We start from the raw sequence: 21,356 nt of genomic DNA, 5'->3' as shown, positions 1-21,356 counted from the left end.
GAGAGAGAGAGAGAGAGAGAGAGAGAGAGGGGGGGGGGGAGAATCACATCTGCAAAGAACAACCCTTTGCTATATCTCTCAGTTTATATCTCTCATTTGTCTTACTGTTGTAGCTAAAATGGTGAGTACTATTTTGAACAGGAGTGGACAGACTGGATATCTTTGCAGTATTTCTGATTTTGTGGAAATACTATGAGTATTTCTCCAGTTAGGAGGATGAAGATGATGTTAGCTCTGGGTATATCGTATATTGCCTTTATTATGTAGGAAAAATTCTTCAGGAATTCATTCATTAATGAATGTTGGACTTTATTAAAGATCATTTTTGTATGCAGTAAAATGATCATGGACTTCCTGTTCTTGAGTTAATTTATGTCAAATATTAGATTTGCTAATATCACTATGTTGAACCATCTCTGTATCTTCAAGATGATGCTATTTTTTTATTGTTGTGGGAAATCTTTCGGATGTATTCCTGAATTCCATTTCTAAGTTATTTATTGAAAATGTTTCTGTTCATCAAAAATAGTAGTTTATAATTTTATTTTTGAAGGGTTTTATTTGGCTCTTATATTCTTTTGGCTATTGTAATAGGCATAGAAATGACTTCAAATATATTTCTATCTATCATCTATCTATCTATCTACCTATCTATCTATCTACACACACACTTATCAGAAATTAAAATTGCTAGCTTATTTGCCAAATGATTCATATCATATATGGCAAAGTATGTTTTTTTTGTTTTGTTTGTTTTTTTTGTTTTTCAAGACAGGGTTTCTCTGTGTAGCCCTGGTTGTCCTGGAACTCACTCTAGACCAGACTGGCCTCGAACTCAGAAATCCACCCTCCTCTGCCTCCCAAGTGCTGGGATTAAGTGGTGCTGTGTGCCACCACTGCACGGCTATGGCAAAGTATGTTAATGAATGAATATATTCAGAGTTTTCAAGTAGATTATATTTACCATAACACATAGTCTGATGAGAAAAATACAAAGAAACTTTGATAAAGACATAATCAGAGTAGAATAGACAGTAGACTGATATGACCAAAATACCAAATCTATTACGGATAACAGATGCTAGCAGAGAAAGGTAATTAATGCCTCCCCAGCATCACACTGCCTGGGTAGTAAGCTTTATTTACTCCTTAATATAAGTTATCAAGGCTCAGGAACTCAACATTATAACCTTTTGCTTTCAATGTGTTTTCTGTTTGTTTTGTTTTGTTCTTACTTTGTTGTTACAGGAAATATATGAAACAAATACAATTATATATGATGAATTTCCTGGAGCTTTTTTCTGGACTTATTTTTCAATATGATAAATGATATGTTCAGAATGCAGAATAGGTCCAGACAGGATTTGCTTACAAATTTTTTGCTTCAATTCTTGATTTGTTTCTCTCATTTTTTTAGCAAATTTTTTATTAGATATTTTCTTCATTTACAATTTAAATGCTATCCTGAAAGTCCCTTATTCCCTCCCCATGCCCTGCTCTCTAACCCACCTACTCTTGCTTCCTGACCCTGGCATTCCCCTGTACTGAGTCATATAATCTTTGCAAGACCATAGGCCTCTTCTCCCAATGATGGCTGATTAGGCCATCATCTGATACATATACAGCTAGATACATGAGCTCAGGAGGTACTGGTTAGTTTATATTGCTGTTCCTCCCATAGGGTTACAGACCCCTTCAGTTCCTTGGGTACTTTCTCTAGCTCCTCCACTGGGGCCCTGCCATTTTAGTTATTGTAACAGAGAAAAACAACATGTTTAGTAGTTATGTAAGTTTAAAAAATATTACTGCTGATCTTAAAAATCTAGCTTCCAGATAGTAAATTAAGTGAAAACGAATTTTAAAATTATTATTTTTTATTATTTCCTGTCCCTTTGATCCAAATAGCATACAATAAGGTACATTCTAATAACGGAATGCTCATGTAGTTAGAATCCTTATGAGAGAAACCTTTCCTTGCACTTAGATAATTGCTGAAGCTTTTCTTAGGACATATACCACATTCCTCTAAATTTAAACGTCTATACATACATATAATCTTTATCAATTTTATATTTTCATGGAAAACTATGATCCCTATTAGAAAAATTGACTATTAAATATGTATCTTGACATTTATACATAAAGTTAAATTTATCTAAATTTTAAAAAACAAATGGTCTAGTATAATTGTACACTTCTACAATCCCTGTACTTGGGCAGTGTGTAAAAGCATCATACTTGCCTGATGTCATTGTTGTCTTGGAGGCTTTCTGCTGAACAAGCTCAAGCTTTCTTGTACTTTATGAATTTTAGCTGACTTGTTCAAGTCAACTCTTTTTGTTTAATCTGCTCTCCAGGATTACTGATTCGATCTAGCTTCTCTCAGCTTCTCACTGAACAAACTTTGGCCATTTATTCTGATCTTCTAGCTCCTTCTCATTCTCTAGCTTCAATTGCCTCTGCTGACCTGCACTGAATTGCATCAACTCACAAACTCAACTTCACTGCATTCACTAACTGCACTGACTTCCAACTCAGTGACAAACTCACTGAACTGCATTCACTCAGTTTGCTATGCTTTATCTACCAATAAATAAATAAATAAATAAATAAATAAATAAATAAATAAATAAATAAAACTTCTCCAATGACAATTTGCTTTTCTTTTTCTGTTTTCATTTATCATTCCAGTTTGTGTTTTTGTTTGTTTTTGTTTTGTTTTGTTTTGCTTTTTTGCACTTTTGCATGCATTAAGTCTTAAACAAGTAATTATTTAACCAACTATCTCTAGTACCAATTTTCAAACTCAGAAGATACTTTTGTTTGGGACATTTTCAGTGGATAAAAGTATCATTTTATAAAATGCAAACATCTCAGATAATACAACATAACAGTACTTCACTGAAACATGACATTTCTAATTAGAGGAGAGCTATGGCAAGGATCTGTTTTTCTATAGGTGTTTTAAGATTGGTGCTGCTAACATGTTTTGGATCGAATGATATATTAATAGCATTTACATATCTCATATCACTTCAATTTAAAATACTTTTTATTCAATGCTTATCCATGTTTATATGAGAAATCTTGTTTTATGATGTTTATTTTAACATTAAGTCATTCTTTACTTTAAAATCCTTGGCAAACTTCTCTAATAAAAGACCGTTTATTTAACTTCTATTTTAGAAAGGGCATAGTGATACAGAGAGAACTTGCCACTGTGAACACACATTTCATTAATATTAATCTTAAATTTGTTTGATGGATATCAATTTAGAAAATATTGCTAGAATTTATTTAGAGAATATTTACAAAGAAAAAAACTATGAATAAAATTTGGCTTTCTATCACAGAATACATGATTAGTGTCTGAAGCATTAGTAATAATTATTTTGCCATTCCATGGAATAATTCTGATTGGATTCCTAAAAGGCTGCTCATGAGAAGTAGCATGGTCTGTCATTTACTCATATATTTAAAACACACTTCTAAAGAAAAGAAATAAGATACTTACAAATTGATTAACTTCTCTTCAGGCAGGTAGGAGCCATCACAGAATGCTACTTAACAAGCTCCTGGCACCTCACTCAGCATCCTAAGTGACGTGCTGTCTTTGAGAAGATCGGGATTATTTGGTTGGTCCTTCTGAGGGAATTCCAGCATACATGCCTTTATGTTCTTGTCAGCAAACTTTTCAAGTGACCTACTAAAATTATGAGTTTTCAATAAAGAAAAGCAAGATTCAATAGTGACATCAATTCGATATTTCTAATGTTTAACCACATTTTCTTACTAGATTAAATTTCAAGTTTCATTTTTTTCTCTTTTAAAAGAATATTTTCTAGTTAGAATACAAATTAATGTTTATTTGAAATGTAAATAAATAAAATAGCCAATTATATATATATACACATATATATATATATGTGTGTGTGTATATATATATATTAGGAAATATATATATATATATATATATATATATATATGGAAAATATCAAAATGAATCCCTTTATTTTATATAGCAATGATCATGAATTAAGTAGCAATACACAAACATCCAGCTAATAAATTATTTTCTATATTAGAAATGAGTTAGATTTATAATTCATATAAATATAACTTTACCAAGTAAATAGTAAACATTCAGAGTCACAAGGTAAAAGTAGATTGAACACAAACACATGAGAGAAATAAACACACACTGAGAAAGGACAAAGTGGTAGAATTAGAATAGGAGTCAGAAAAAGCAACTTCCAAAGAGAAACAAAGGACTGCAAATATTATAACATTCATCATTATACAGCATTGCCAAAGTAAGAAAATGATAATTGTTTGTCCTTTGTACAGTGGTGTAATGTGCTTCAAAGTTAATTAGACAAAAATAATACGGAATAAATCTAGATACTGGATAATTCTGTCTAAAACATGGTACTAATATACGCAGACTTCCTACAAAATTTTAGAAACAATTTAAATATCTAACATAAATGAAATGGGTGAGTTTGGTTTGGAACAGTACAGAGTGAGACACAGCAGCCAATAAAAATATTCATGCACATGTAGAAAAAATGTTCCATACATATCAAAAGGAAAAATATGGCAGAATGGGAAAAGAGATGAATTCATTGTATAGCGCTAGAGTCTTAAATGTAATTGTTTCCCTAGATAAACTGAAATGAGTTTAGACTTAAATATTTCATATAGTGTACTATATTCCCAAATACAAATAAAGGAATCAGATCACCTGAGAATGATGTGTACCTGTGAGGCCTTGAGTGCTCTCTATCAACCCCAGAAACATGTATTATATGAGATTGATATCAGAGCTCTGTTGAATTTCAGCAGAACTTGTCATTGAGCAGATAGCTAAAGTGAGCAATTTTAATTACAACTTAGCATCATTCTCCTTAAAGCAGTACCATACCCCATGTTTCAAGGAGGGCTAACATCCAAACTCATGATAATTCTTTGAGCTCAAAGCCTCCTAGCATGAGGAGAAGGAACATCCTTAAGTAGTTGAAAGAAGTGCTAGCCTAATCATGAGATTGGAAAAGCAAGATCTCTATGTTAACAAGAGCATGTGTCCAACCCCGTGTTGGTGTAACTCAAGGAAGGAAGAAATAGCAGATCAACAGCCACTCTAGTTCAACAGAATGTGAAGGATGTGGGAAGAGAAAGTGGCACCTTAGTTCTCATTAGAATGATGCTAGTGGCACCTTAGTTCACATTAGAATGATGCTAGTTAGACTCAGGAAAGTAGTTTTATCATTGCAGTGGTAGAAGTAACAAAATGCCAATAAACAAATCCTTAGCCTGGAACTGGGCCTACCATCCATGGACCAAAAATGTGGTCTAATAAGAGCTGATGAGTCTGATTTTCCCAGGGATATTTTGTATATTGTTCTCTCCATTTGTCAGTATCAGTCATGAAACTAACAATAGGCACAGTTCTCTTCTCCACTCACGAAACTTCAGAATTCTTATTTCATATAATGGAGCTCAGAAGTGTATATGAAAAATTCCCCAAACTCCATTTGAGGAATCATAAATGAAGACACAGAAAGTAAGTTGGCCTTATTGGAAAATTCCTACAATACAAAGATAACCGAACTCCAAAAGCAAAACCATGAGAATAATTCGTGATCATAGGAGCACCTTTTCATTCAGCCAGTTGATTATAAATGATTAACAAATGGAGTGTTTAAAATTTTACCTCAATTAATTTATTTCACAGTTAGAAAACATTGTTAGATTTCAAAGTAACAAGTATTTTAAATAAAGTAATTAACAATAACAGTGTTAAAAGCTGGGTTTAAAAAATGTGAAATGGTTGCGTGTAGCGCCGATTAGTTCCTGTGCTCTGAAAAATGAGAAAGCACATCCTTGGAGCTGCACCGTTTCATTGACGTTCTCTTACCATTTGACCGTTTCGTTGACGTTCTCTTACCATTTGGTGGTAGTTCTCTAAAATTCTTACTGTTTTAGAGACAACATTTTATGAGTACTCTTATTTTTTGCATAATTACATAATTGTAAAATGATCTGAATAAAATAAAATTATTTTCTTCCCTAGTAAGAAAATGACATGTTCCAATATGGAGCACAGCTTTCACATCACATGACAACAACAGCAAAATACTATTTGCGGCTTGAATTGCATTACATACAAATTAATACTCTCTTAAGTTGCAATATAGAACTCAGTACTGATTTGGACCAAATGCACTAGAACTCACTCTCAGGCTTGTAAACTTGTCATTCTGCTCTTTAACTGTGTTACAGGATATTCTGCGTGTGGTATGAAGTGCAATCTAACTGCCTAAATGTGACATGTTTGAGTTGTGTCTTTATTTCTTTACTTTTTTTTTTTCAAAATTTTATTAGATATTTTCTTCATTTACATTTCAAATGCTATCCCGAAAATCCCCTATACCCTCCCTCTGCCCTGCTCCCCTACCCACCCACTCCTACTTCTTGGCCCTGGCGTTCCCCTGTACTGGGGCATATAAAGGTTGCAAGACCAAGGGGCCTCTCTCCCCAGTGATGGCTGACTAGGCCATCTTCAGCTACATATGCAGCTAAAGACACGAGCTCTGGGGGTACTGGTTAGTTCATATTGTTGTTCCACCTATAGGGTTGCAGACCCGTTAAGCTCCTTGGGTACTTTCTCTAGCTACTCCATTGGGGACCCTGTGTTCCATCCAATAGATGACTGAGCATCCACTTCTGTATTTGCCAGGCGCTGGCATAGCCTCACATGAGACAGCACCAACTGTTCTACAGAGGGTCCTGAGTTCAAATCCCAACGACCACATGGTGGCTCACAATCACTCATAATGAGATCTGACACCCTCTTCTGGTGTGTCTGAAGTCAACTACAGTATACTTATGCATATTTGTTTACTTTTAATTAAGGGTGACCATGAGTACTGCTCTAAAAACATTTAGACTATGGAGCGCTCACAAAAAGGGACCTAGCATGACCAGACTCCGGAGGATCCAAGAAGAAGCTGAAAGAGTCAGATGCAGATATTTGCACCCAAACAATGGAGAGAAGCTGCTGACCCTTGTGGTTGAATTAGGGAAAGACTAAAAGAAGTTGAGGAGAAGGGCGAACCCTATAGGAGGACCAGCAGTCTCAATTAATCTGGACCACCGAGATCTCTCAAACTCTGGACTGCTAACCAAGCAGCATACACCAGATGATATGAGGCCCCCAGCAGACATACAGTAGAGAACTGCCGGGTCTAGCTTCAATCAGGGTTGATGCACATAACCCTAAAGAGACTGGGGGCCCCAGAAAATTTAGAGGACATGTGGTGTGTGGGGTGGGGCGTGAGGACATCATTGTGGAGACAGGGGGTGGGAAAGTTGTATGTGATGTGGAACAGGCAGAGGGTGGATGGGAGGAGGATTAAAATCTGAAATTTAAAATAAGTAATTATATAAAAAATAGACAGAATATATTGTAACTTATCTAAAATGTATGATGTAAAACGGTGTTGGGACAATTTTAGTATTTCTGCAAAGACATCCCTGATTTGTTTATTATCCTAGGAGGAAGCCTTTGGCATGGTTGAGATTGTGTATTAGCTACGACTCTGTATCTACAGTGGTTACTGTATTGAGCTAGTTTCTTTCTATTCCTGGATTATTAAGGTTTTGTATTTTTTATTTTTATAATCATGAAAAAATTGTTCAACACAATTGAACTGTGATCACACAACAGGGACCATTCTCACTTGGATGTGGGTCATGGTCCTCTACATAGCCGATTCAATTTGATGAGCCAGCTTCTTGTACAGGTTGTTTAAACTGGTAACATCAGTCATATAAGCCTGTAGTTTTGTTTTTTTTTTCTTATAGTAGCTTTTCCTTGGTGAACTATCAGAATACTGCCTCGTTCTTAAAATGAACTAGTTACTATTCTTGACCATTCAGTGTTTGGCAGACTTAAAGAAAAAGTGATGTTATATCATCTCTCCCAGAGATAACCTGACCATGGGAGGCTTTTGTTTACTGAATACAAATCCTTATTAGATCTATCTGTTCAGGTCTCCTATTTGTCCATGATTCAGGATTTGTATATTAACTATTGCCAGTAATTTATCCATTTATTGCAGGATATGCAATTAATGGCATGTTTATACACAATATTTCTACAATCATTTTTATCATATCAATTGGTATTTCAACTTGCATCAAGTTTTATTCACATCTTTTAAAAAATTGCTAAAAATCTAATTTTATATTCATTTCTTTTACTTTTTATTTCAAGTATTTATACTAAGATATTTATGGTTTCCTGGGAGTTTCTCCTTCTCCTGGGAGTTTTTATACCTTCTTGCCCCCCTCACCTGTGGACCTTCACTGGAGGTCCTTGTTTTCCTGAAAGTAGGTGTTCATTGCTATAAACTTCCCAATAGTAATACTTTTGCTTTATCTGTCAGGATTTGGTATGCTGAGTTTTTGCTTTTATTTCATTTTAGTGTTTTAGGTTTTATTTTTAATGTAATTTTCGTGAAATATTTTTCCAATAATTTTATTTTTAGGGGCTTTACTTGCCTTCTTATTAATTTTAAGAGTTGTGTTTTGTGCTTTTGCATGTTAGTTCTTAGATGGATATATATTTTATTAACATTTTTCTTGGATGGATATATATTTTATTAACATTTTTCTCTCATGGGCTTTATTTTTCATCATTAGGTATATTTTTTAAGAGTAGATTTCTCTTTTAATTTTGTTAGGTCTGAATTATGCATTCTATGCTCACAGCTTTATCTCCAATGTCATACCCTCGATGTTAGTGCTAAAATTCGAGGTTTTATGGTTCTATAGTCTTATGGTTACCCTCTCATAGTATTGCTGGGTTTCATTTTACATTTAGGTCTGTGATTCATCCTGAGATTTTGTTTTTTTAGAAGAGTAGAAGGTTAAAGTTTGAACTCAGTTTGTAACCTGCTGAATATTCTCAGTGTTTGGACTTTGTTTCTTTGTGCAAAATCATTTGACTACATGTAGATCAATTTGTATGGTCTCTATTTCATTACAGTGTTCTACCTGTCTCTTCTTGTAACTTTAACACATTTGGAGGAAGGAGGCTGTATAAGAAGTCTTCATTTTAGTAGTGTCTTTCTTCCTAATTTCCTCCTTTCTTTCAATATTTTTGCTGGTGTCTCTATGTCTTTTGCATCTTTCTAAGAACTATCAAATCAAATTGTTATTATTTATGAATTAACAGTAGAGTTTTAATGAGATCTCTACGAACTTCAAGTTCTCTTTTTTCACTTCAAACTTTTATTATTAGTCTTAAAGAGGCACTCCTGAGTCTATAGATAATTTAGGAAGGAACTTCCATAGAAACAATATTGGATCTTTCTATTTATTGATTTAAAACATCTCTCCACTTATTTAGAACTTCTTTGATATCATTTGTCACTTGTATATAATTTGTAAATTTGTACATGTTTTGTAGCTTTTCTCACTTTCATACATTGGTAACCTTTATGATGGAGTATTTCACTCATGTGAGCTGCAGATGTAAATGATATTGTGTTATCTTAATTATTTGTATTTATTATTTGAAAATTTTACATGCAAATAAAAATATATCTTTATTATATTCACCCTCATTTCCCCTGGAACTTTCAAACAGTTCCTTCCAACTTCAAGCATTCTTTCATTATTATTATTATTATTATTATTATTATTATTATTATTATTATTATCATGTTTTAACTCACTGAGTTCAGTAGTTGTGGCCTAAATGCTCAACCATAAGGATCAACTGCTGGGTATTAAGAAGCCACCCTCTCTCCATAGAGAAAAATGACTTTCACTCCTATAGAAGTCACCAACTACCAAGAACTTAGGTACCTGTTGCCCCCAAACTTGTGTTGGAACTTTCAGGGGCGTTGATCTTGTGCAGGTAACCACACCTTCTTTTGGCTCATGAGTGCAATAGCCATATCATATCCAGAAGACTGAGCTACATATCACTTCTTTCATTCCTCCAGTCTTTCAACTCTTTATACCCAAATTTCCAAGATATGCCTGGATTTCACTAGGGGATACCTCAAAACACAACTTAAAGAAGAAAGATTATATGTAAAACGTTATAGTCTATCAGTCCCTAGACGTTATGACAGTGGGAGGTGTCGCTTTGAGGCAGCAGGTTACATTCCATCAGGGCTCTGAAAGAAGACAGCAGTCTGTTGTTGCTTAGCTCCTAGCTCCTTTTCTTCTGTCTAGACATCTAGTACATGGAAGGATGCTGGACACATTTAGGATGTGACCTCTTACCTTAGTTAACCCATTCAAGAAATCCTCTTATAGACATGTCCAGAGCTGCAATTCCATGCTGATTATAGATTCTGTAATATAAATAATCAAGATTAAACATCACAGTTCCTAAAAGGAGTGTACCCTTCTCTTAAATAAAATTAGGAAAAACTCGGCCAAGATAATCACATTTCATAATGCATTAGGTATATCTATCTCTATCTACTATCTATCTATCTATCTATCTATCTATCTATCTATCTATCTATCTATCTATCTATCTATCTGGGTAGCACAATGTGAAAATAATCTGAAAACAAGAAATATGAAAAAATAACTAGGTATCTGCAAATAGAAATTCAAAATAAAAAATAAATTTCTGGAGAAAATATTAGGGCAAACATCAGGTTAATAAACCAGGAAATTGTCACTATCTGAAAAGATTTGAGTTGATAAAATGAAAAGATGTTTACAATAGGATATTATGCAAAATGAAAGCACTTAAATTAATTAAAATGAAAATTGAAATTCAGTCTAAGAGCTATAATCTAGCCTAGTAGATTAGAAACTAATCTAAAAGCAAAGGATTCAATGTTAAAAGAAAAAAAACATGAACTAAAAAATTTAAAAGTTGAATATTCACTTTAAAAGGATATTTTAAATTAACAAAATTAGAAATGAATAATAAAAATTGACTGATCTAATTAATTAATACTCCCAGTGTTATAACAATATTTATATCTTATAACAGTACTTATCCAAATATAATTTAGTACTTTAAATATAGCATTTTATGTTCCTTGTGGTTTGTAGTATCAGAGGTACATGCTTATAGTTTTCATACTAATTCTTGCTTATGGCCTTTCTTATCCTCCAGTGATTTTTCAAATTATGATTCTATATACAGGTATAATATCCAGACAGCCCTAGTTTCAAATCTCACAGTACTTTTCATATATAGTATTTACTCTGTGGCAGACAAAGCTAAATGTGTTTCATATATTTACTAAAGAAAACATCAATCACAGGGGAAATTAAATTTTATCTTACAAAGCAAGGCTCAAAGTTAAAATGAAAAGGGAAAAATCAAACAAGAAATTCTATAAAGATCAGATTCTCAAATGCCAAAGTAACAAGAGCAGCAATATTAGACAGAGTATGGTGTATTAGAGTTCTGAATAAGAGTTCCCTAAAAATACCATAAATACACAAAATAAAAAGATTGGGAACTCCAAAGAAAGAAACCTTTAAAGAAAAAACTTTGAGGAAACTTCTAGGTTGGAAAAACACTAACACACTCTCTACATCTCCACAAAGCTCATCTGTCTTCTGGAACAAGATGGCCAAAACCACAGATTAGAGAAGTTATAAACTTTTTTTATAAGGATATACAGGAAGTAGCTGTGAAGGCTTTACATATAAAGCATGTCCCCCAAAACTTTACTTATAACCACTACTATATTAAGAAAATTTCTTGTTTCCAGAAGAACGTATGCAGTATGGAGAGTTATAGTTAACATTAGTGAAAGTCATTATTCAAATCTATAAAAATTTGAAATCAGACACATTAGACATATTCTTTAAATATAATTTTAAACCTGGCGTGTGTGTGTGTGTGTGTGTGTGTGTGTGTGTGTGTGTGTGTGTGTGTGTGTAAACACTTTAGTGAAGGAGCCCAAGGTGGCCAGATATATTGGATTTACCTGGACCTGGGGTTATAGGTGGTTGAGAGCAACTTGATGTGGGTGATGTGAACCAAACCTGTGAAAGAAGCAGTGAACTCTCTGAACTGTTAAGTCATCTCTTCAGCACCTAGAATATTTTAATATTTACTTCAGCAAATGATGCAGGTGAGTTCTCATCAATTCATCAATGTTTATTTCTATAGCAGTAACACACACACACACACACACACATACCCACATATATATATGCTCACACACAACAGGTACACTTTTAAATTTTCTCTTTACATATATAGTATCTATAAGTTGACATTTATTCAGAAAATAACCATGGCTATTGAATTAAGTATCCTAAATTTGTCAGAATATACTAAATAATTTTATGTCACAAATGTAAAGGTCTCTCTTTCTCTTTCATTTTCAGTGTTAGTAGAAAGTGGAACTGTCATTTCATTTGTGGGTTACATCAGTTCTGGATATTGTAACATTTATAGAAATATTGTTGGACTTGTGGACCTACCAATAAACAAAGTGGTAAGTTTCAGCTTATTTGCTTTTCTTTGAGAATTAACTACTCTAATGACTTAGGGATGCTGGATAACATTTTCTCATGCATATTGAACATCATACATTGTGGTATCCTTAGATAACGAATTGCCATACACATAGAGTAAAAGAATCTGTGATACGTTGTATGGATCTCAACATAGGTGGTGTGAAAACATCAAACCTCCAAAAGCACAAGGTACTCATTTCACTTTATTAACCAGGCAAAAAGGAGTAATAGGGACAGAAAAAGAGTGAATGATCATTTTTCTGACACTATGTAATAGGATTCAATTAAATATGTAAATGGCTTATTTTCTGGCATTTCTGTGATATCCACAGTAAAGCTTTACCATGTCCAGAAATGACAAATATTTAAACTTTTATGACTTGATTTCAACTAAAGACTTCCTCCTTGTTCAAGTGCCTGTCAAATGCTTGCCTTGGGGGAAACATTTGTTTTTCCATGCTTACAGTTGCCTGATTGTCATTTTTTAATACTGATTAGAACTCATAGGAAAGGTGCCATCATCCTCTCACCCTCTTCAGAACCATCTGTACTGAAACTGCAGCAAAGTCTACCACAAGGACCCTGATTTGAAAAAATTTTTAGATTATTCAATTGAAATCACCATTTTTACTGATACAGCTCATGAAATTCCCAATTGTGATATGTAAATGGACCTGAGTTTAATCCATACTAACACACTTATGAGCAAACACACCCACACAATAAAAGAAGAAAGACAAGAGTGCATAGCTATCTCAGTTTATGCCATCACTTATAGCTGTCATATTTTCTCATCTCCCTCCTCTCAGTTACTCCAATAACTATGTCTTCCACCTGAGGCTGAAGTTTATTACAGTTGGTAGTTCACAATATGTTGTTAAGTTACACACTGTACTATTCTTGGGGCTTTGAAAACTTGAACTAGTTCAACATTGCTCAGACATCTTAATATATTCACAAAGGAAATGCGGGATAGTGAGATGGCTCAGCTTGCCACCAAGTCTGACAAACTGAGTTTAAACTCTGGAACCCACACAGTAAAAGGAGGGAACTGAAGTTGTTCTCAGTCCTCTACATGCATATCATCATCACCATCACCATCATTACCATCATCGTAATCATCAATCATCTCATATTCACACACTCTGAATTAGTAGACATTAAAATAATGCAATAGCTGCATACCTAAATGGCAGTGTTGTCAGTTATCTTTATATGCTGAAGGGTGCTTGAGTGTATTATTGCTTTAATATAAAAGGAATAATATACAATGAATAAAAAAGTAAATGATTCCTCTGGTGTCAATAAACTTGGCTACTAATTTCTTTTAGCCAGAAGTTTTATGAATTGCTGAATTTCTAATAATAATGATTATGTGATTATTTTCATGAAACCTCTATTGTCCCTATCTTTTGCAGAAAAAAATGAAAAAACGTGTTTATATGGGTAAACTTAAGGAGAAGGAGTCCTTTGGTGAGGTCAGTATTCTTCTTCAAGCTCCCTTCACATGCACAATTATTACTGGACGAGAAGTTGAGATGGCAGTTATTGAAGATAAGGACATCCAGGGTAAATGCATGAATGTCATTTAACTCTTCGGCCACTTAATCACGGGAGGTTTTGAAAAGGGAAGGGGCTTTTAACTGAAAAATTGAAACCTGTAAGTGAGTGTAGATATGTGCATAATAGTGGTGAGAAATATATAAGCTAGATTGTAGATGGATATGTAGTAGATAGATGCACCCTTTACAGTATTCTGACTCCATTTTTTCTACTTTCAGCTTGTTGAATTTACTAGTCTTTTTGATAATTCACTGTTAAATGTAGCAGTCCTGGTTTTACAGAATGATTTATACTATATTTAAGGTGTTTCTTTGATGATTTTGAGTTGGGTAAAATATGCACAACACTAATGTTCAAAGATCCAGCCACACACATATACATGAATATGCAGTCATAGACACATGTATAGATGCATACTCACATGTAAAAACACATGAATGCACATGCATGCTTATACCCACATGCACACATATGTGCACACACATACACACATCCAAATTCTGCAATATTTAAATCAAATACTGAAACCTTAGGACTCTAGTAATAATAAAAGTATAATGATGCTATCGCAGAATAAGATATGCAATTGAATATAAGTAGAAATGAGTGGCTAAGCCATTACCCAGTATAATTCTAAGTGCTTCTCTGTACACTCATGCTAAAGGATGTCATGTACCATTAAATAGTATAATAGGAGACATTTTTGGACATAAGGATTGGTGAAAGATTTTTTTTTTTCTTAAACGACCTCAATTGAACAGAATGCTTGGATTCCAAATTTTGAGTATATAAATCTCCTGGAGAATGTACAACCTACACTTGCTATAACTTTTTTCAAATGAAAAGGCTAATCCAAACTCGTGTCTGTTATTAAAAAGTGTGGCTTTGAAGTGGTATTAAGTTTCTTCATGCCTGTGTCATTCAAATACAACTCCCTTGAAGTTAAATATCAATTCACAACACCAACCATGAATTAAAACAATAATTCCTTCAATATTTGGCATGTTTTTCTTTCACTAACAATATTAGTGGGTTACATAAACACATTAGAGATCCTTTTGTTTAAATAAAGATTTCACACATTACAATCGTTCAGGGCTTTACAGAGAAACAGAACCAACTCTATGTTAAGGAGATTCATTTGGAAGAGCCTCATCTGGAACCAGGAGTTCAGCTGTGGCCTGAGAAAAAGGGAAGCTGTTGGTGGAACAAGTTTTGCCCTAGTCTGAGACTAAAGATCTGAGAAGTTGTGTGTGTGTGTGTGTGTGTAGGGGGGGTTCTTAGGGGTGGTTGTGTGTGTGTGGTTGTGGTTGAGTGCACACACACACACCTGTATATGTAGTGAGGAAATTAAGTAAGTTTTGGATTATGAATGTTTGATAATCATTTTTCCTGAGTGGATAGAAAAACAATGTTCCAGAATAAGGAGACATATAGAAATTAGACATACTGAAGCAGAGAGGATTCACACTTTATCTGATTTTGAAGCTCTGCTGGTACATCTATTCACTGAATTTTTACCTTTTCACATTGATGGCTGAGTTTCCTTACTCTTTCTTCTAATTCAGATATTAATCCCCTTTAAAGATATTCTTATACACATACCTGAAAAGGTTTTTCACCATATATTTGAAATTGTGTAGCCCCATCAAACTGACACATATAATTAATCATCAAACACATGAATGTGTTTCTTTCAAGCACTTATTAGAATCTCCTTTGCCACCTGGCAGCCCAAATTTAAATAGATGGTATAGTATAGAGATGAAATTGTTCATGTGCATGCTATTCATCTTCTAAAATTTATTCTATAGTTCATTTATTTTAAGACTGATTTCACAAGGCTACTGTCATGCTCTTTCTTTGATTCATTAGCCTCTAGGGAGAATTATGATTAGGAACTGTATTTTCCCAAAATTTATAAGGCAACAGAATAATAAGTTTATTGTAGCATATATTTAGATTTCCACATAGTAAGTATGTATGTTTTATTTCAAGAGAATTAAAATACATTTAAAAATCAAAAGTAGCTCTAGGAACTTAATGCATGGTTGGTTTTAATGAAAGGAATGTATTTACACATGAAAAGGGAACTATAGATATAGTTTGTTGTATGTCTGTTTGTAAGTGGAGGTAGATCTTTATGGTTTGGGGGATAGAATCTAGGGCTTTAAACATAGTAAGCAAGTGTTCTTACAATGAGACACTTTTCATCCAGAATGTGTTTCCTTAAAATTAATATTTTTTATTTCATTGGATATTTTCTTTATTTACATTTCAAATGTTATTTCATAAACACCCTATCCCTTCCCTCACCCCCTGCTCACCAACCCATCCACTCCTTCTTCCTGGCCCTGGCAGTCCCCTATACTAGGGCATATAACCTTCACAGGACCAAGGGCCTCTCTTCCCATTGATGACCAACTCGGCCATCCTCTGCTTCATATGCAGCTAGAGCCATGAGTCCCATGTTTTAGTCAGGGTTTCTATTCCTGCACAAACATCATGACCAAGAAGCAAGTTGGGGAGGAAAGGGTTGATTCGGCTTACATTTCCTTACTGCTGTTGATCACCAAAGGATGCAGGACTGGAACTCAAGCAGGTCAGAAAGCAGGAGCTGATGCAGAAGCCATGGAGGGATGTTCTTTACTGGCTTGCTTCCACTGGCTTGCTCAGCCTGCTCTCTTATAGAACCCAAGACTACCAGCCCAGAGATGGCACCACCCACAAGGGGCCCTCCCCTCTTGATCACTAATTGAGAAAATGCCTTACAGCTGGATCTCATGGAGGCACTTCCCCAACTGAAGCTCCTTTCTCTGTGGTAAGTCCAGCTGTGTCAAGTTGACACAAAGCTATCCAGTACATCCCACCATGTGTTTTCTTTGGTTGGTGGATTAGTCCCAGGGAGCTCTGGAGATAATGGTTACTTGTTCCTCCTATGGGGCTGCAAACCCCTTCAGCTCCTTGGGGAATTTCTCTAGCTCCTTCAATGGGTACCCTGTGTTCTGTCCAAAGGCTGGCTGTGAGCATTCACTTCTGTATTTGTCAGCACTGGCTACCAACAGACTGGGAAAAGATCTTCACCAATCCTAAATTTGATAGAGGGCTAATATCCAATATATACAAAGAACTCAAGAAGTTCGATTCCAGAAAACCAAGTAACCCTATTAAAAATGGGGGTACAGAGCTAGACAGAGAATTTTGAACTGAGGAATACCTGATGGCTGAGAAGCACCTAAAGATACGTTCAACATCCTTAATCATCAGGGAATTGCAAATCAAAACAATCCTGAGATTCCACCTCACACCAGTCAGAATAGCTAAGAACAAAAACTCGCAGATACTGGCAAGGATGTGAAGGAAGAGGAAAACTCCTCCATTGCTGGTAGAATTGCAAGCTGGTACAACCACTCTGGAAATCACTTTGGCAGTTCCTCAGAACATTGAGCATAGTACTACCTGAGGACCCAGCAATATCACTCCTGGGCATATACCCAGAAGATGCTCTAACATGTAATAAGGACACATGCTCCACTATGTTCATAGCAGCCTTATTTATAATAGCCAGAAGCTGGAAAGAACCCAGATGTCCCTGAACAGAGGAATGGATACAGAAAATGTGGTACATTTATACAATGCCTCTTATAACAACCTTCATTGTGTTGCATAAGTTTGCGTATATTAGGTTTCTATTTTCATTCTGTTATAAAACCCTTTGAATGTCTATATGGAAACATTGTTTATTTAGTCGAGTTCTTCATTTTCCATGAGTTTGTAGACTTTCTACTCTTTCTATTGTTAATATCCGGCTTTTAATACATGGTGGTCAGATAGGATGCTGGGTGGGATTTAATTTTCTTGTATCTGTTGTGACTTGCCTTGTGTCCAATTTTGAAGAATGTTCCATAAGATGCCAAGAAGCAGGTAAATCCTCTTGTGTTTGGGTGAAATGGTCTGTAAATATGTTAGGTTTATTTGGTTTATAATGTTGCATAGCTTCGTCATTTCTCTGTTTAGCTTTTATAGATGACCAGTATATTGCCACAAGTGGAATATCACCATGTGAGGACCAATATGTGGGTTAAGCAGTAATGATGTTTCTTTTACAAACTTCGGTGTCCTTGTATTTGTGCATAAATATTTAGAATTTCAATATCCTTTTTGTGGATTTTCCCTTTGATGAGTATATAATGTCCTTTTCTCCGCTGACTTTCATTTACATTTGAGCTATTCAGACATTCTCTTCTCTACAAGCCAAAAGTCATTCCCTTTCCTAGGCCTTTTAAGAGTGTATGGAGAAATAATTGGAGGTTGTTATAAAAATCCTCTCCCTCATTCTATACCTTAAGTACCTTTAATATGTGTAAGAGTCTTAAAGATTTAGTTCTCTACACCTAATTTGCAAAACAAAAGTGTACTTTATCACCTAGCCTGCTTTAACTACCAAGCTGAGTATTTTACTCTAAGTTCAGACTATGCATTCTGAGTCAGGCAGTATTTTGGATGTTTTTACTTCAGCATTCACAACAACTACAGAAAACAGATCACTTATTGTCCTTATTTTATCAAGCAAAAACTGGAATATAGACATGATAGGTGATTTCCGTTTTCTCCAATAATCCAAGGAATACACCAGTAGTTGATTGTTTTGTGTTAACATCTAATAGAATTAGAGCAAACCTTGTGAAAAACTATACATTGTATCAATGAGAGAATACACAAAAGAATCTTACAAGATTCCTATTTTTGATTAAATGTCTTGGGAAAGCTATCTAAGGATGTATAAATCTGTTACAAACTGAATGATGTAAGAAAACATACTGTTTCCATACATTTTATCTCATGGATGAGTATGACAAAGATAAATCTATAGAAAACAGGTATAGCAGGTAATTAGGTTAAACAGGAGATGTGGTATTTGTTATTTCCTACAGGTCCAGATGATCTTGATTTGTTTGTCCATAATCAAGTCACAAAATGTCATTGCTCAACCTCATTTTATCATAGTCATGAAGAAAGGCCTCATGTGAAATTTGTAGTCTCCGTAAATTTCTAATAAGAAAATTTGGGGACCTGGTTATGAGTAGAAGATTATAGATATACTTTCAAATCTTAATCATCATTTTCTCAGGGAATTTCTTCTATTATACTTATTGAGGACTAGAACTGTGACTTACCATCAAATATCTATTTCCAGAGCCCACATTATTAAGACCGCCCCTTAACAAGTTAATTAACAATTGTAGAAAGTCTTGTTAATCCATTGTATATCTTTTACCTGTACTTATATGTGTTTTAGTTTGATTTTACTAACCCATACCAAATAACAGTCTCTATTACACTTCATGAAGAATCAGTTTTCCTCGCTGTGAGGCAATATTACCCTGATGCTAACAATCCCTTAACAAAATGATTAAAGAACTGGCAACCTTTGTCAACTCTGTCACTTCCCATTTCTTGTCTGAGTGGCCTGTTTTCCTTTCTGAGGCTAAAAATCTAAAATCATATTTATATTATATTTTATAGCTACCTACATAATTATTGCTTCTGTGGCACATTGTTTTCCCATCTTAAAGCAAATTATTACATTTTGCTCTTTCATTATAAAACTCATCCCACTTTTGGTAGACTAATTTGCAGGTAACAAGATTTCTGCTATTATCTAGGGTTAATTTATTTCTCAATCATTTTCAAGGTAATGTTTGTTAGATTTAGAAGTCTTGACTGACATGCTCTGTCCACATATCCCCAGCATGCTCTCTCTCAGCCTTCTGCCTACATTAGTACAGAATAAGGCATATTGATACATGATATTATTTATTAACTTTTCCACATGATGGATCACTTACTTCTCGTTGCCTCCAAGCTCATGTACTGCACCCTGATGTGTCTATTTGTGGATGTATTTAGTTTATTCGACATGAAGTTCAAAGAGTTTTCTGATTTTGTAGATGAATATGCCTCTGAAATTTTAGATATTTTCAGTTATGACCTCTGATCATACCTAGAGAAATAAGATATTCTTTATAGTATTATCCATATTGCCTGATTTTCAAACACTTTAAAAAACCTAAGGTAGTCTTTAATTTCAATCACCAATATTAATTTCTTAAATACCATAATCGAAAGCCACAGTCGATTTTATAAGCATAAATGATGTTGAAAATAGCTAATCCAATAAAAATGCCTTTGTAAACTGAAAATTTTGTGTATAAATTAAGTGGTTTCCTTTAAAAAAATTTTTTAGAAGATGGTTTCTTCAATTTAATGATTTTTTTCCTTTTAGGAGATGCTGGGCTATGGGTGTAGGGGAAGAGGGGGGAGGAAGAGAGTGCCCACGTCCCTCTCACCAGAGTTCCTGTGCTCTGGGCAGGCAGACACAGGGTGACTGACAGATGCTTTCCACAAGGCCCTGGGTGAACATCTGCCTATGTGAAGCCACTGACCACACACAGCGAGGTGTGAACAAGAGACATCCCCAGTACCATGTTCTTAGTCTCTGGCATCCCACTCTGGATGCAGCAGAAGTGCTGAGAACAAAATAGGGCCCCAGAGTAGCACCAGGACCCAGAGATACTGGAAGAGAGGGCAAGGGGAAAGAAGGGGTGCTGGGTGGTTCCTATGCAGGCAAGAGTCTACAGTTTGGTCCATGGCTGCAAGTACAGAGGGTCTTGATGAACAGAGTCAGACTATGGTTTTAGAGCTTTATTGTAGAAAGGAAGGGGGAAAGAGAGAGCCCAGCCATGGACAAGAGGAGGGAAGGGGGGGAAAGGAGAGAGAGAAAAAGTGAAAGACAATAAGAAAGGTGAAAGCTTAAAGAGAGCTTAAGAGAGCGAGGAGGGGTCAAACATCCCCTCTTATAGTGGGATTGTTATCTTGCTGTTGCTAGGTAACTAGGAAGAGTCTATCCTGAAGGTCAGAAGCTTGGGACATTGTGTATTTGACTACAGCCACGAGCCTCTCTTATGGGGGCTGTGGGGGAAGTAACTGAGACAGGATCCAGGGAAAACATGAGGGAACACCTTCCATCCCATGTAGGTGGGAATGACCACCAATAGGGTTCTACCAGGGTTTAAAACCTAAGCTCAACTGGAGAATGTCTGTGCATAGCCCATTGTCCCACAAAGAGATTACTCAAATCCCTGAGCTTTTATGTAATATAGTTTTTAATGCCCCTTTCCTTTCCTTTCCTTTCCTTTCCTTTCCTTTCCTTTCCTTTCCTTTCCTTTCCTTTCCTTTCCTTTCTTTTCCTTTCCTTTCCTTTCCTTTCC

General features: G+C 35.0%; 1 protein-coding gene across 1 annotated transcript in view; it reads left to right on the top strand.

Moving 5' to 3' along the window:
• Cnbd1 (cyclic nucleotide binding domain containing 1) overlaps positions 1 to 14,114 on the top strand; it is a 219,496-nt gene extending 205,382 nt beyond the window's left edge. The window contains exons 9-10 of the mRNA XM_021221891.1: positions 12,391 to 12,500; positions 13,941 to 14,114. Of these exons, the coding sequence (XP_021077550.1) occupies positions 12,391 to 12,500; positions 13,941 to 14,114 (284 nt within the window). The remainder of the gene's footprint in view (positions 1 to 12,390; positions 12,501 to 13,940) is intronic.
• Positions 14,115 to 21,356: the final 7,242 nt, after the last annotated feature.

The sequence above is a fragment of the Mus pahari genome, chromosome 22, assembly GCF_900095145.1.
Source record: "Mus pahari chromosome 22, PAHARI_EIJ_v1.1, whole genome shotgun sequence".
NCBI lineage: Eukaryota > Metazoa > Chordata > Mammalia > Rodentia > Muridae > Mus > Mus pahari.
This window is presented reverse-complemented; position numbering and strand designations above follow the sequence as displayed.